The following is a 12,728-nucleotide window of genomic DNA, read 5'->3' on the forward strand; positions in this document are numbered from 1 at the left end:
TAATATATAACTTTGTTCATGATAAATGTTACATGATTGTGGGCCTTCTGAAAGTATCTTGGAGATAACTAAGAAAGTGAAACTGTGACAAAGCGGATGCCCCTGAACACCCTCTTGAAATGGTGCAGATCTTGCATTCCTCTGGCTGACTTGGCTGGACATGATCTCTCTTCCTTGGGTGACATCCTTCTTCCCTAGTTATCTTAAGACAAGAACCGACACTAGGCATTTAAAAAGGAGTTTTCTTAGTATGCCTGTCAAGGAGACAGGCTGGGGCCAGAGAGACAAGACAGTGGGCAAAGTCACTTGCCTTGCGTGTGGTCTACCCAGGTTCAGTCCTGGGGATCCCACTGCCAGGATTAGTTCCTGAGCGCAGAGCCGGGAGCAACCGCTAAGCAGTGTTGGGTGTGTCCCCCAAAACAAACCAAAAAGAAAAAGGAGGCAGGCTCAGTGGGAAGGAACTCGGGGACATTGTGGAAGGAAGAATATTGACACTGGTGATGGGATTGGAGTTGAAACACTGTAGGTCTGAAACACTGGTGTGGGCATCTTTGTAAATTGGGGTGCCTCTGTAAAAGACATCATTAGAGAAATTTAGGGAGGCCACACCCAGTGGTGCTCAGGCTGACTCCTGGCGCTTCATTCGGGGATCATTCCCGCAGTACTCAAGTGCCTTACCCGCTGGACTATCACTCCAGCCCTTAGAATCTTTTTATATAGAGTCGCCAAAGAGAGAGTATAGTGGGTAAGGCGATTGCTTTGCAAAACCTCGGGTTACCTCCCTGGCACCTCATGTGGTCTCCTGAGCCCTGCCAAGACTGAACCCTGAGTACGGTCCTAGAAAGAAGCCCTGCACATAGCCAGGTGTGTCTCTCCCACCCCCGCCCCGCAAATGAATAGATTAAATAAATAAATAAGAGAAGTGTCTCTCTTGGAAAAGGAAATTCTGAAGATCTACTTTTGAGTGATCCTGCACTTTTTTTACTTCATCAAAGGGAAAGCGGCGTGCACAGGGCTTATCCGAGGATAGCTGTCAGGCAAAGGGCAGCTTGGCTGCAGAGAGAATTGCCAACACGGGCTGACATGCACACTTTTTCTCCCTGGCCCTGCAGGCTTCTTCCATCGGGACCTAAAGCCTGAGAACCTCCTCTGCATGGGACCAGAGCTAATAAAGATCGCCGACTTTGGATTGGCTCGAGAGATCCGATCAAGACCTCCGTACACAGACTATGTATCCACCCGATGGTGACTACTGTCTCCTTTAAATTATTTAATTATATCTGTTTTTGGGAGGAAAAATAGCCATTATACTGAGAGGGTAATGTTGCTATCATGAATACCAAGAGAAATTTTCACTAAGAGAAACAGTTGTTTGAGACACAGGTTTGGAGGGAAGTTAGCATTGTACAAAGTTAAAAGCTGTATTTTAAGCTATTTCCCAGGGGATCAGAGAGATAGTACTGGGGTAAAGCACTCGCCTTGCACAGGGCCAATTCTGGATCTACCCCCGAAACTGCCGATGGTCCCTTGAATACCAGGAATGATCCCAGAGTACAGAGTCAGGAGTAAGCCCTGAGCACTTCTGGGTGTGACCCCAAAACCCAGAATCAAATGAAAAATAAGTCCATTTTGCTTTTCCATAACGTAAGTATATTTTATATACAGATAGTCCTAAAAAGTACTTCCATTTTAGTTGTGTAAAAGTTTCACCCAAGACCTAAAAACCTAGTTGATTGTATTGTCAAAGCTTGAGAGTCAGAAAAATGGCTGGAAGGAAAGGGAGCACAGGTTTTACCTGCATGCAGAAGCCCCAGGTGGGTGCCCTGCACCCATGGGTCCTGCCCTCGATCCCATGGACCCATCTCCACCAACATGGTGCCCCAGAACACTGCAGAGGTGTGGCAAAAAAAAAAATAACAAACTTTCAGATCTCAACAATTTGATTGAAGTAGTTGCCTATGACCAAAAAAAAAAAAAAAAAACAGCCTAGGACTGGAGCAATAGCACAGCAGGTAGGGCATTTGCCTTGCACGCGGCCAACCCGGGTTCGATTCCCAGCATCCCATATGGTCCCCTGAGTATATCGCCAGGAGTAATTCCTGAGTGCAGAGCCAGGAGGAACCCCTGTGCATTGCCGGGCGTGACCCCCCCCCCCAAAAAAACCAGCCTATAGACAAGAAACTTTATTCTTTCTCTCCTTTTTAATTTTATTTATTTATTTTTGAGCTTGGGGCCACACCTAACTGTGCTGAGGGCTTACTCTTCCTCAGGGATCACTCCCGGCAGTGCTGGGGATCAAACCCGTGACAGGAACACACAAGCCACTGTACTGTCTGTCCAGCCCTTCTCTTTACCTTTTCAAACCTCTCTCTCTCTCTCTCTCTTCCTCCCTCCTTCTCTCTCTCCCCTTCTCATGCTCTCCGCAGCCCCCCTCTCTGTTGCTGTTGCACACACTTCTGTGTTTCTCAAACATGTTATGACATCTTATTATCTCATTCCTACTTTGGACAGGGCTGGAGCGATAGCACAGCGGGTAGGGCGTCTGCCTTGCACGCAGCCAACATGGCCGACCCGAGTTCGATTCCTCCGCCCCTCTCAGAGAGCCCGGCAAGCTACCGAGAGTATTCGATATGCCAGACACAGTAACAACAAAGTCTCCAATGGAGACGTTACTGGGCCCGCTCGAGCAAATCGACGATCAACGGGAGGGCCTTTACCTTTACTTACTTTACTTTGGACAGACTGGCAGGTTACCGAATGTAGCCTGCCCACAGGGCAGAGTCTGGCAAACTCCCCGTGGCGTACCCAATATGCCAAATACCAGTAACAATGATGGGTCTCCTAAATACCAGTAACAATGATGGGTCATTCTCCTAAAGAGCCTTGAATATAATCTCAGGGCTAGGATGAAGGAGACGTTACTGGGGCCTGCTCGAGGCCGTCGACGATTAACAGGATGGTCGCGATTTGTGATTCATGATTCGTTTGCAAAGGGAAAAAGAAAAGTTTCTGACCTAGAGAAATCTTCAGTAGAAAACATTGCGAACTCGTGAAGGGCTGTCTTCCATCAGCGACAGCAATTTCGCCGCGTCTTTGCAAATGTGCTTATGGTGCCAAGCTAGAGACAGCACAGAAAGATGTGAACTCTCTTCCTGCGAGTCGGCTGTGTTATTTGACTTGATTTCTGCCAGTCGAAGCGGTAACTCGCGGCCACCCTTGCCCCTCCAGGTACCGGGCTCCGGAAGTGCTCCTGAGGTCTACCAACTACAGCTCCCCCATTGATATCTGGGCCGTTGGCTGCATCATGGCTGAAGTGTACACCCTCAGGCCTCTCTTCCCTGGAGCCAGCGAAATTGACACGATCTTCAAAATCTGCCAAGTGTTGGGAACCCCGAAAAAGGTAACTTTGTGGAGCCAATAAGGGCCAAAGCCAGCTGCATCCCCCTGCTTCGCACAGCTCCAGCTAACGATCACCCACCCCTTCTGAAATCTCCCTCTTTTTTTAAATTTATTTGTATAAAGTTGCTCGATTCCTCCGCCCCTCTCAGAGAGCCCAGCAAGCTACTGAGAGTATCTCGCCCGCACGGCAAAGCCTGGCAAGCTCCCCGTGACATATTCGATATGCCAGACACAGTAACAAGTGTCACAATGGAGACGTTACTGAGCCCGCTCGAGAAAATCGATGAACAACGGGAGGACAGTGACAGTGACAGTATAAAGTTCCAATAACAATTCCACCACCATTACACCTTCCCACCACGATTATCTTCTTTTTTTGTTTGTTTGTTTTATTAGTGAAACACCATGAGGTACAGTTGTAGACTTACAAGTTGTTGTGCTTGGGTTTCAGTTTTACAATGATCGAGGACCCATCCCACCACCAGTGCCCATTCTCCACCCCCACCGATCCCAGTATCCCTCCCACTCACCACCATTATTTTCAATTTCCCCAACCACCACCCAAATCTGCCCCAGTAGCAGGTCCTAAGTGATTTGTTTTGTGTTGCTTGTTATGAATAATTCGGTAAAAATGATCAAAAAGATTTCTTTAGAAGAAAGTGTGTGAAGATTGTTTTATCTCACCATGGAGCCATTAAACCCTTGGGGCTGGAGCGATAGGACAGCGGTAGGGCGTTCGCCTTACAAGCGGCCAACATGGCCGACCCGAGTTCGATTCCTCCGCCCCTCTCGGAGAGCCCGGCAAGCTACCGAGAGTATTCGACATGCCAGACACAGTAACAACAAAGTCTCCAATGGAGACGTTACTGGGCCCGCTCGAGCAAATCGACGAACAACGGGAGGGCCTTTACCTTACCTTTTAGAAGAGATTACTAACATGTTGTTACCAGTTAACTCTTATGTGTTTGTTTTTTCTTTTCGGGTCACACCCAGCGATGCTCAGGGGTTACTCCTGGCTCTGCACTCAATAATTACTCCTGGTGCTTCTTCTCGGGGGACCATATGGGATGTTGGGCATTGAACCCGGGTCGGCCGCGTGCAAGGCAAACACCCTTCCCGCTGTGCTATCGCTCCAGCCCTTAGCCCTTCTGTGTTAATATTTTCTTAATCAAGATTGGTTGCTTTCTACTTTACATCCTATCCAAAGTGGCGTGCTACTTCTGGTTTATCAGTGATGTACAGAATGAGACGTTGCTGAATGGGGTGATGCAGTTGGAGTTACCATTTTGACTGGGATGGTGACTTTGTTGTCCGGAAGCATCTCTGCAGCTAGCTGATCTCTTTCGAGATTTATTTTGAGTCTCTGAATCATGACTGGCTAGTGAGCTTATGTGGCACCAGAGGCAGTTCATGGGTGTGACCGCCAGGCTCCCGGAAGATGGGGTCGCCTCCTATCCTGGAGATTCCGGTGAGAGCCTAGAAATTTCGGTCACAAAACCCGCACACCTGAGTTTTTCGGCAATGGAATACATTTTCTAATTTCATTCCATTTTTATAAAGTTGTACACGATGATTTATTACATTAATGTTCCAACACCAGTCCTACCACCATTACAACAGCCCCACCACCATATTTCGAATTTTAGTGGAATCTCCCTGGACTCAAGAAATCCCTCCCGGCTTCTGTTTGCAGACCAATCGGCTTTTGTCCTTCTTTCCATCTTCATAGTCGCCGAGGGCCCGACTGAGCTGATGCTCGCATTACAGGGGGCCCAGGTTCAACCCCTAGTACCACATAGCCCCCTGAGCACTGTGCTGGGAGTATTCCCAGATCCCTGCCTCATGTATCTTCCTCCTTGCCCTGAAACGACAAAGAGATAATTTTGCTGAGGATCTTTCTTCTTTTTGCCTCTGTACTATCCCCAGCCCATGCCCAGTTTCCGCGCCCTCAAGGTCGGCCCCAACTTTGCCAGTGTTCGGAGGTCTCCGAGCTCTCAGGGTAGCCCTGCCGCCTGCAGAGTTCGTTCGCAGGCTTGTACTTGGCGAGAGTTCCTCCCGCTCTCTTCCGTCACCTCAGTCTCAGCTGCTCTGACACTACTGACAGCTTTTGTTTTACTCCCCCTCTGGCTCTTTTCGTTCCTTCCCCATTTCTGTCCTGGCCGGGGATCCTCACAGGCCCCCAGAGCCCCAGCCCGGAGGCTCTCTGTTGTCCGTCACCCCTCTCCAAGCATCAGAGCCCTGCAGCCCACAGCCTCTCCAGCTAAGCAGCTCACACATAGCCTGGGACTCTTTTTTCTTTCTTTCTTTCTTTCTTTTTTGGGTCACACCTGGCGATGCACAGGGGTGACTCCTGGCTCTGCGCTCAGGATTTTTTTTTTTTTGCTTTTTGGGTCACACCCGGCAATGCTCAGGGGACCCTATGGGATGCTGGGAATCGAACCCGGGTTGGCCGCGTGCAAGGCAAATGCCCTACCCGCTGTACTATTGCTCCAGCCCTGCGCTCAGGAATTACCCCTGGCAATTGAATTGTGATTTTGGTAGGACCGAAATTTCCAGGCTCTCACCGAAATCTCCAGGATAGGAGGTGACCCTATCTTCCGGGAGCCTGGCAGTCACACCCATGAACTGCGTCTAGTGCCACATAAGCTCAATTCAAGGAACTGAACCCGGGTCGACTGTGTGCAAGGCAAACGCCCTACCCGTTGTGCTGTCGCTCTAGCCCCAGGCCTGCGACTCTAGTGGTCCACTGCCTGTGCCCTGCTGGCCCCTGCCCGAGGGAATTGTCTCCCTTGTTCTGCCTTTGAGTCTTCCCTGCCAGTCCTGTCCTTTTCAGGCTGCTGCCAGACTCATCCTCTTAAAGAACAGCTCCCGTTGCCTGTCCCCCTGGGCCCCCCACTTAGTACCCCTCCTGGCTCTGTGTCCTGGCATCTCCCCAGGACACAGGGTGTGGATGTGCTGCATCAGAACGCCTGTCTCTCGAGGCAGGATTCTGCCTCCGACCCTTCAGTCATTTCTCTCCTCCCTGTTCCTCTGATCTTCTCCACTTCTGCAACTGTGATCTGGGAATCGGAAACACAAATCACTGCACATCTGTTTCTGGCTTAGCTGCTCCCTCGGGGCAAGGATTGGTCATGTGTTTCCCTGTGCTTGCTTTTCGAGGTGCTGGCATCCTTACTGACAAGCATCAGACATTCAAGAACGTTTGAGGGGCTGGAGCAATAGCACAGCGGGGAGGGCGTTTTCCTTGCACACGGCCGACCCGGGTTCAATTTCCAGTATCCCATAGGGTCCCCTGAGCACCGCCAGGGGTAATTCCTGAGTGCAGAGCCAGGAGGAACCCCTGAGCATCGCTGGGTGTGACCCAAAAAGAAAAAAAAGAAAGAACGTTTGAAACCAGGCTTGAGATGTGGCTCAAGTGTCGAGGCCCTAAATTCAATCCCTGTCACCACATGGTTTCGCCAATAGCATTGGGAGTGGCCACTGTACTCACAGTCTTTTTGGGTCAGAGTGAACCAATCATTGACGCCTTCTCTTCAGAAAGAGTTCCAGAGTCCCTGCTGGAATCGCTCCCTCCTTGCGTCACCCGTATCTGCCCTCTTTTATAACCATTGTCATTTCGCCCTGTCTGTCATTGTGTTTGCCAATGAATAGCTATTTTCTGTTTTGGATGACAGTATCTCTAGGGCACAGGTTGAACTGGATCATCTTTGGATACCCAACAACACTAAGCAGAGGGGCTTATTAATTAAGTGAATGAATAATCTCTCTATCTATCTATATATATATATATATATAGTATCATTTCACTTTAAGAAAGGAGGGGAAAAAGGCAGTTTCATGTCTTATAAAAACAGTAGAATGCTGGAACTAGAAGGGACCTTAAAGACAATTGATTAATTTTATGGGATACCAAATGTCCGTTAAATTCACCGCATCATTTAATGGTGTCCCTCACTGCACATCAGTGAGGGATGTGACGCAGGGAAACATCAAGGAGAGAGCCGGGGGTCAGTGTGACCTCACCTGCCTTGCATGAGGCCAACCCTACTTCGATCCTCCACACCGTAAGACCCCCTGAGCACCACCCACCCAGAGTGACTTCTGAGCACAGACCAGGAGGAACCCTGGGCACAACCAGGTGTGGCCCCCCGAACCCAAGAAAAAATAGATAAATATTGACAGATTCTGAGAATACAGAGAGCAGCAGCCTTTCCTGCCCTGCCCACTTCTGAGTACTTGGAATCACTAAGATGAGTACATGGTTTGTGTAGCAGGTGCTTTTTTGACTTGAAACAAGGTGTTTTGTGTTATTCCTCCTCCCAGATGACCTCGTCAGCAGTTTCCCAAGCCTCGGCTCTTGAGGGCAGGAGCGGGAATTCAGAAGAGGTAGCCAGAGATTGGATACTCTCAGTCCTTCCTAGCTCTGGGACATCTTTTTTTTTTTGTCTCTTTATTATTTGCTTTTTGGGTCACACCTGGCTTTGGACTCAGGAATAACTCCTGGCGGTGCTCAGGGGACCATATGGGATGGAATCGAACCCGGGTCGGCCACGCGCAAGGCAAACACCCTCCCCACTGTGCTATCACTCTGTCCCCCTCTGAGGTATCTCTGTGTGAGGGGCTGAGTTTCATGGAGGCCTTCAGAAGGTGCTGATGCTCAGTTAGAATGAGATATGCCCTGCCTTCAGTGAAAGGAATATGTGTTTGGCCAGAGAGATGACACAGTGGGTAGGGTGCTTGCCTTGCTGGTTGCCAACCTAGTTTGATCCCCAGCACTCCGTCTGATCCCACAACCCTACCAAGAGTGATCCCTGAGCTCAGAGCCAGGCGTAAGCCCAGAGCACCGCTGGTTGTGGCCCTAAAACAAGCAAAAGACAAAAAAAAATGTTTATGACGTTGTCTTGCTATTCCAGATTGAGAACTATCCAGTTATGGGGTCACTTTGAGTCAGCGCACATGCTGTCAGAGAAGCAATGACTTAAGATCTCTGCTCTGTGCAATATCACTGGGAAGATGCTGATTCGATTCAGGTCTCAGGAAACGAACTGTATTGTTCAATTCATCAAAGTAGTTGGTAGCAAGACCAGTGTCATTTCTGATCTTCCCCAAAGCTGCATTCTTGACTCACACTCTCCTAGGTCTCGGCAGTTGAATGTGGACACAGTCGTGACACCGTTGCTGCTAACTTACCGGAAACTGAACCCCTGGTCACAAAGAAGGCAGAGCTCAAATTTTCTCGTTTTCTTCTTTCAGACGGACTGGCCTGAAGGCTATCAGCTGTCCAGTGTTATGAACTTCCGCTGGCCCCAGTGCGTCCCCAGTAACCTGAAGACCCTGATTCCGAACGCCAGCAGTGAAGCCGTCCAGCTGCTGAGAGACATGCTCCAGTGGGACCCCAAGAAACGGCCAACAGCGAGTCAGGTCTTCTTCCTCCTCCTACTTTATCTCGCATGCTGAGGAAGTCCTAGAAATCTCACAGGGGCATATTTCAGTCGGCCTGATGGATGGAAGTAGTGTTGAGTACCACGAATGCTGTGCTGTGTAAGGGAAAAGGATGGAAGGGGCCGGAGAAAGTGCAGAGATCGAGACACATACCTTGCACACAGCCCACCCTAATTCATTCCTAGCTCTATAAGGCTCGCCAAACATTGTTAGGTGCAGCGGAGAGGGAGTGTAGGGATTGAGACACATACCTTGCATGCAGCCCACCCCGACTCAGTCCATGGCACTACATGGTTCTCCAGATATTGCCAGGTACAGCCCTGGAAGTCTTGGCCAATGCCATGGCCACCTAGGCAAACGCCAGCACCACAGTACGTGAGCAACACTGGATCCCAAGGCAGCTTTGAACCACCAGCCACTGGCCAAGAACTCCCAGGAGGGGCTTCCTGAGCACTGCTTGGGAGACACCTCCTCCACCCCACCCCCACCTACAGAAAAAAGATAGTTTAAAATGGTGTATATATAATAAAATTATTAAGATTTAAATAGTGTAGTTGCTTTTAAGACGAGCATGCAGTTCACTCGATACCCATCGCTGTAGACACAGTATGTGGAAATGAAATTTAGCAGAGCCATCTATGGCTCTTTGGAGAGTGCTTTCCAATTTTTTTCTCTATGGGTCGAGATTATAAAGCAGTCTGTAAGACATTTCTGTTGGTTGAAAGGCAATTTGAAACTGTCCCATAAAATGCTCCTTTTATGGGTCTCTGTGTCGTAGAGATACAGAGACACAGGCAGGGCAGAGTGAGGGAATCTACCATGAGTAGTGCTGGATAGCACTTTGCTGCCTCCAGATGCTCTAGTGTAGCTTCATGCTCATCCAGAAACCAGAATTCAGCCAGCCCTAGTCTGTTCTGCGGATGGAAGATACTTTGACTCTACACCTGCTGTTGGTTCCCAGTCACCCCTTCCTAAGCCACTTGGACAGACTAAAACGCACCCCTGAGGGGTGTGGAAGTCCTGGGGGTTAACTCTGTCATGTGTTAGGTAGCAATCCTGGGGTAACTTTGGATGGACCTTCTTATTTTATACTTGATTCTTCAGAGTCCTCCAGAATTATTGCGTTTAGCTCTCTTTGCTTTATGTGACTATTTTTCTCTTCTATGGAATGAAGAAATGGACTTAGAAAGATTTAAAAAAAAAATAAGTGGGCCGGAGCGATAGTACAGCAGGTAGGGCGTTTGCCTTGCACACAGCCGGTCCGGGTTCGATCCCCCAGCATCCCCTGTGGTCCCCCAAGCACTGCCAGGAGTAATTCCTGAGTGCAAAGCCAGGAATAACCCCTGAGCATTGCTGGGTGTGACCCAAAAAGGAAAAAAAAAGCAGAAAAAAGAAAAAACCTGGTCCAGAGAGATAGCTCAGAGTGCTAGTGTACAGGTTTTGCATGCGGTAACCCAAAGTTCCGTTCCCAGCACTGCATCCTCCCCTGACGCCCACCAAAAGGGATCCCCAAGCACTGGAACCCCTGAGTACCATCTGGTGTGGCCCCCAAACTAGAAGGCAAACACAAAAACAATCACGACCATCCTGTTGTTCGTCGATTGCCTCGAGCAGGCCCCAATAACGTCTCCTTCGTCCTAACCCTGAGATTTTAAAAAGTGCCATATTCAAGGCTCTTTCAGGGTTAGAAGAGTGAGACCCAACCTTGTTACTGGTATTTGGCATATTGGGTACACCACGGGGAGATTGCCAGACAAACTCAAAACACAACAAGAACGGTAAAAATCTCAAAGTTTCAGTCGTAGTGCAGGTCAGTTACCAGGCAAGAGATCTGTGTTGAACCCGAGGGAAACAGCAAAGGCAGCCGTGTAACCAGCAAGCTCATCCAGATCATTTGAATTCTCGTAACCCAGTACATACATCCTGCAAGTATCTTAGGTCAGGAAAGTCCGAAGACTTAAACTGCACAGTCAGGATGATGTTGCCGGTTGGCAACTGCAGAAACTGCAGCCAGCTGATCTCCCAGTGACCCTGGCTGGTGTCCTGGGGTCAGCCCTCCCAGCTGGACGTTTCTCAAGTGGCCGCATGTGTTCTTCCAGGCTCTTCGCTATCCCTACTTCCACATCAGGCACCCACTGGGCAGCATCACCCAGACAGTCGAGGACCCAGGAAAGACGCAGAAGGACCTCCTGGAAAAAACGGGCCTGCCTGCTCACGTCAAGCCCGTCCCCCCGGCCCAGCCCCCCACCAAACCTCAGGTGCGGCTTCCTGTCCGGCAGCATCTCTCCTACGCCTACAAAGCGGAGGCCCCCGGGACGGGCCACCCGGTCCACGCTCCCGAGGACAAGCCCAGCCCGCTGCTCTTCCCGTCCCTGCATGCCCAGAACCCTCATTTGGTAAGCAGAGAAGATGAGTAAGCCGGTGGGCCCCAGGCCGGCCTCGTGCCCTTTGCGTAAAGGCAATATTTGCTTATCACCTGCAATCTTTTCTCTTCTGCACGTCCAGTCCAGTTAACTCCAGGTTTGTCTTGGCAGTGTTAGGGCACTGTGAAAAGGACTTCAACCTAGGGCTTCACGGGTTCTGTTTTAGTTCACAAAGCTGGGTCCTGTTTACTAAGAGGGCTGGAGCGATAGCACAGCAGTTGGGGTAGGGCCTTTGCCTTTGCACGCGACCAACCGGGGTTCGGTTCCTCCATCCTTCTCGGAGAGCCTGGCAAGCTACCGAGAGTATCCCGCCCGCACGGCAGAGCCTGGCAAGCTCCCCGTGGCGTATTCAAGATGCCAAACACAGTCACAACAAGTCTCACAATGGAGACGTTACTGGTGCCTGCTTGAGCAAATCCATGAACAACGGGAGGACAGTTTACCTGCTACAGTTTACCAAGAATGGTGCCACCTTGGGGCCATAACGATAATACAGTAGGGAGGACACTTGCAGTCAGCCAACCTCACCCAGTTCCATTCCTGGCATGTCATCTGGTCTTCCTGAGCCTGCCAGGAGTGATCCTTAAGTTCAGAGCGTAATCCTGAGCACCACCAGGCATACCCCAATTCCTCCCCCCCCCCCCCAGCCACCCATTCCTCCAAAAAAAGAAAGGGAAAAAGAAAAAAAAGAACAGCACTACTTGGGCAAGAGAGATAGTACAGCAGGTGAAGTACTTACCTGGCAACTAGCAGAATCATGTTTGGACTGGGCAATGCATATATGGATGGCTCCCAGAGCCCCACTAGGAGTTATCCTTGAGCACAGAGTCAGGGGTAAGCCCTGAGCATCACTGAGTAGGAGCCCAAGATCCCTCCCCCCCACCCCCACAAAGAAACTGTCACTGTTACTGTCCTCCCATTGTTCATCGATTTGCTCGAGCGGGCCCAGTAATGTCTCCATTGGAGACTTTGTTGTTCCTGTGTTTGGCATATCGAATACGTCACGGGGAGCTTGCCAGGCTCTGCCGTGCGGGCGAGATCCTCTCGGTAGCTTGCCGGGCTCTCCGAGAGGGGCGGAGGAATCGAACTCGGGTCGGCCATGTTGGCTGCTTGCAAGGCAAACGCCCTACCGGCTGTGCTATTGCTCCAGCCCATAGAGGAAATATCTATATATATATATATATTTTCATATGTGTTTATATATACAAAAGCTCACATCATTCAACCTTTAACAACATGTTAGTGATATTCTAAAGAATCTTAATGGCCCCTGCCAAAATAGAACAATCTTCACACTGTTTCCCATATGAATGCTTTTTTGTGAGCATTTTCAGCGGTGCTTCATAACAGACAATACAAAATACATTATTTCGGTTGTGCTTTGGGACAGGGATCAGGGCTTGAGATAGGGAAACATCCCAAATTTGGGGGTGGGAAGGTGTAATGGTGGTGGGATTGGTGTTT

At 49.7% G+C, this 12,728-nt stretch overlaps 1 protein-coding gene across 2 annotated transcripts in view; it reads left to right on the forward strand.

Annotated features, from left to right (window-relative positions):
• The window catches only part of CILK1 (ciliogenesis associated kinase 1), a 51,425-nt gene that overhangs the window by 23,851 nt on the left and 14,846 nt on the right, over positions 1 to 12,728 (forward strand). For both annotated transcript variants that reach the window (XM_056108973.1, XM_056108974.1), the window contains 4 exons: positions 1,113 to 1,245; positions 3,229 to 3,400; positions 8,653 to 8,820; positions 10,941 to 11,237. In XM_056108973.1, the coding sequence (XP_055964948.1) occupies positions 1,113 to 1,245; positions 3,229 to 3,400; positions 8,653 to 8,820; positions 10,941 to 11,237 (770 nt within the window). The remainder of the gene's footprint in view (positions 1 to 1,112; positions 1,246 to 3,228; positions 3,401 to 8,652; positions 8,821 to 10,940; positions 11,238 to 12,728) is intronic.

Source organism: Sorex fumeus, unplaced genomic scaffold (genome assembly GCF_029834395.1).
Source record: "Sorex fumeus unplaced genomic scaffold, SorFum_2.1 ptg000241l, whole genome shotgun sequence".
Lineage (NCBI taxonomy): Eukaryota > Metazoa > Chordata > Mammalia > Eulipotyphla > Soricidae > Sorex > Sorex fumeus.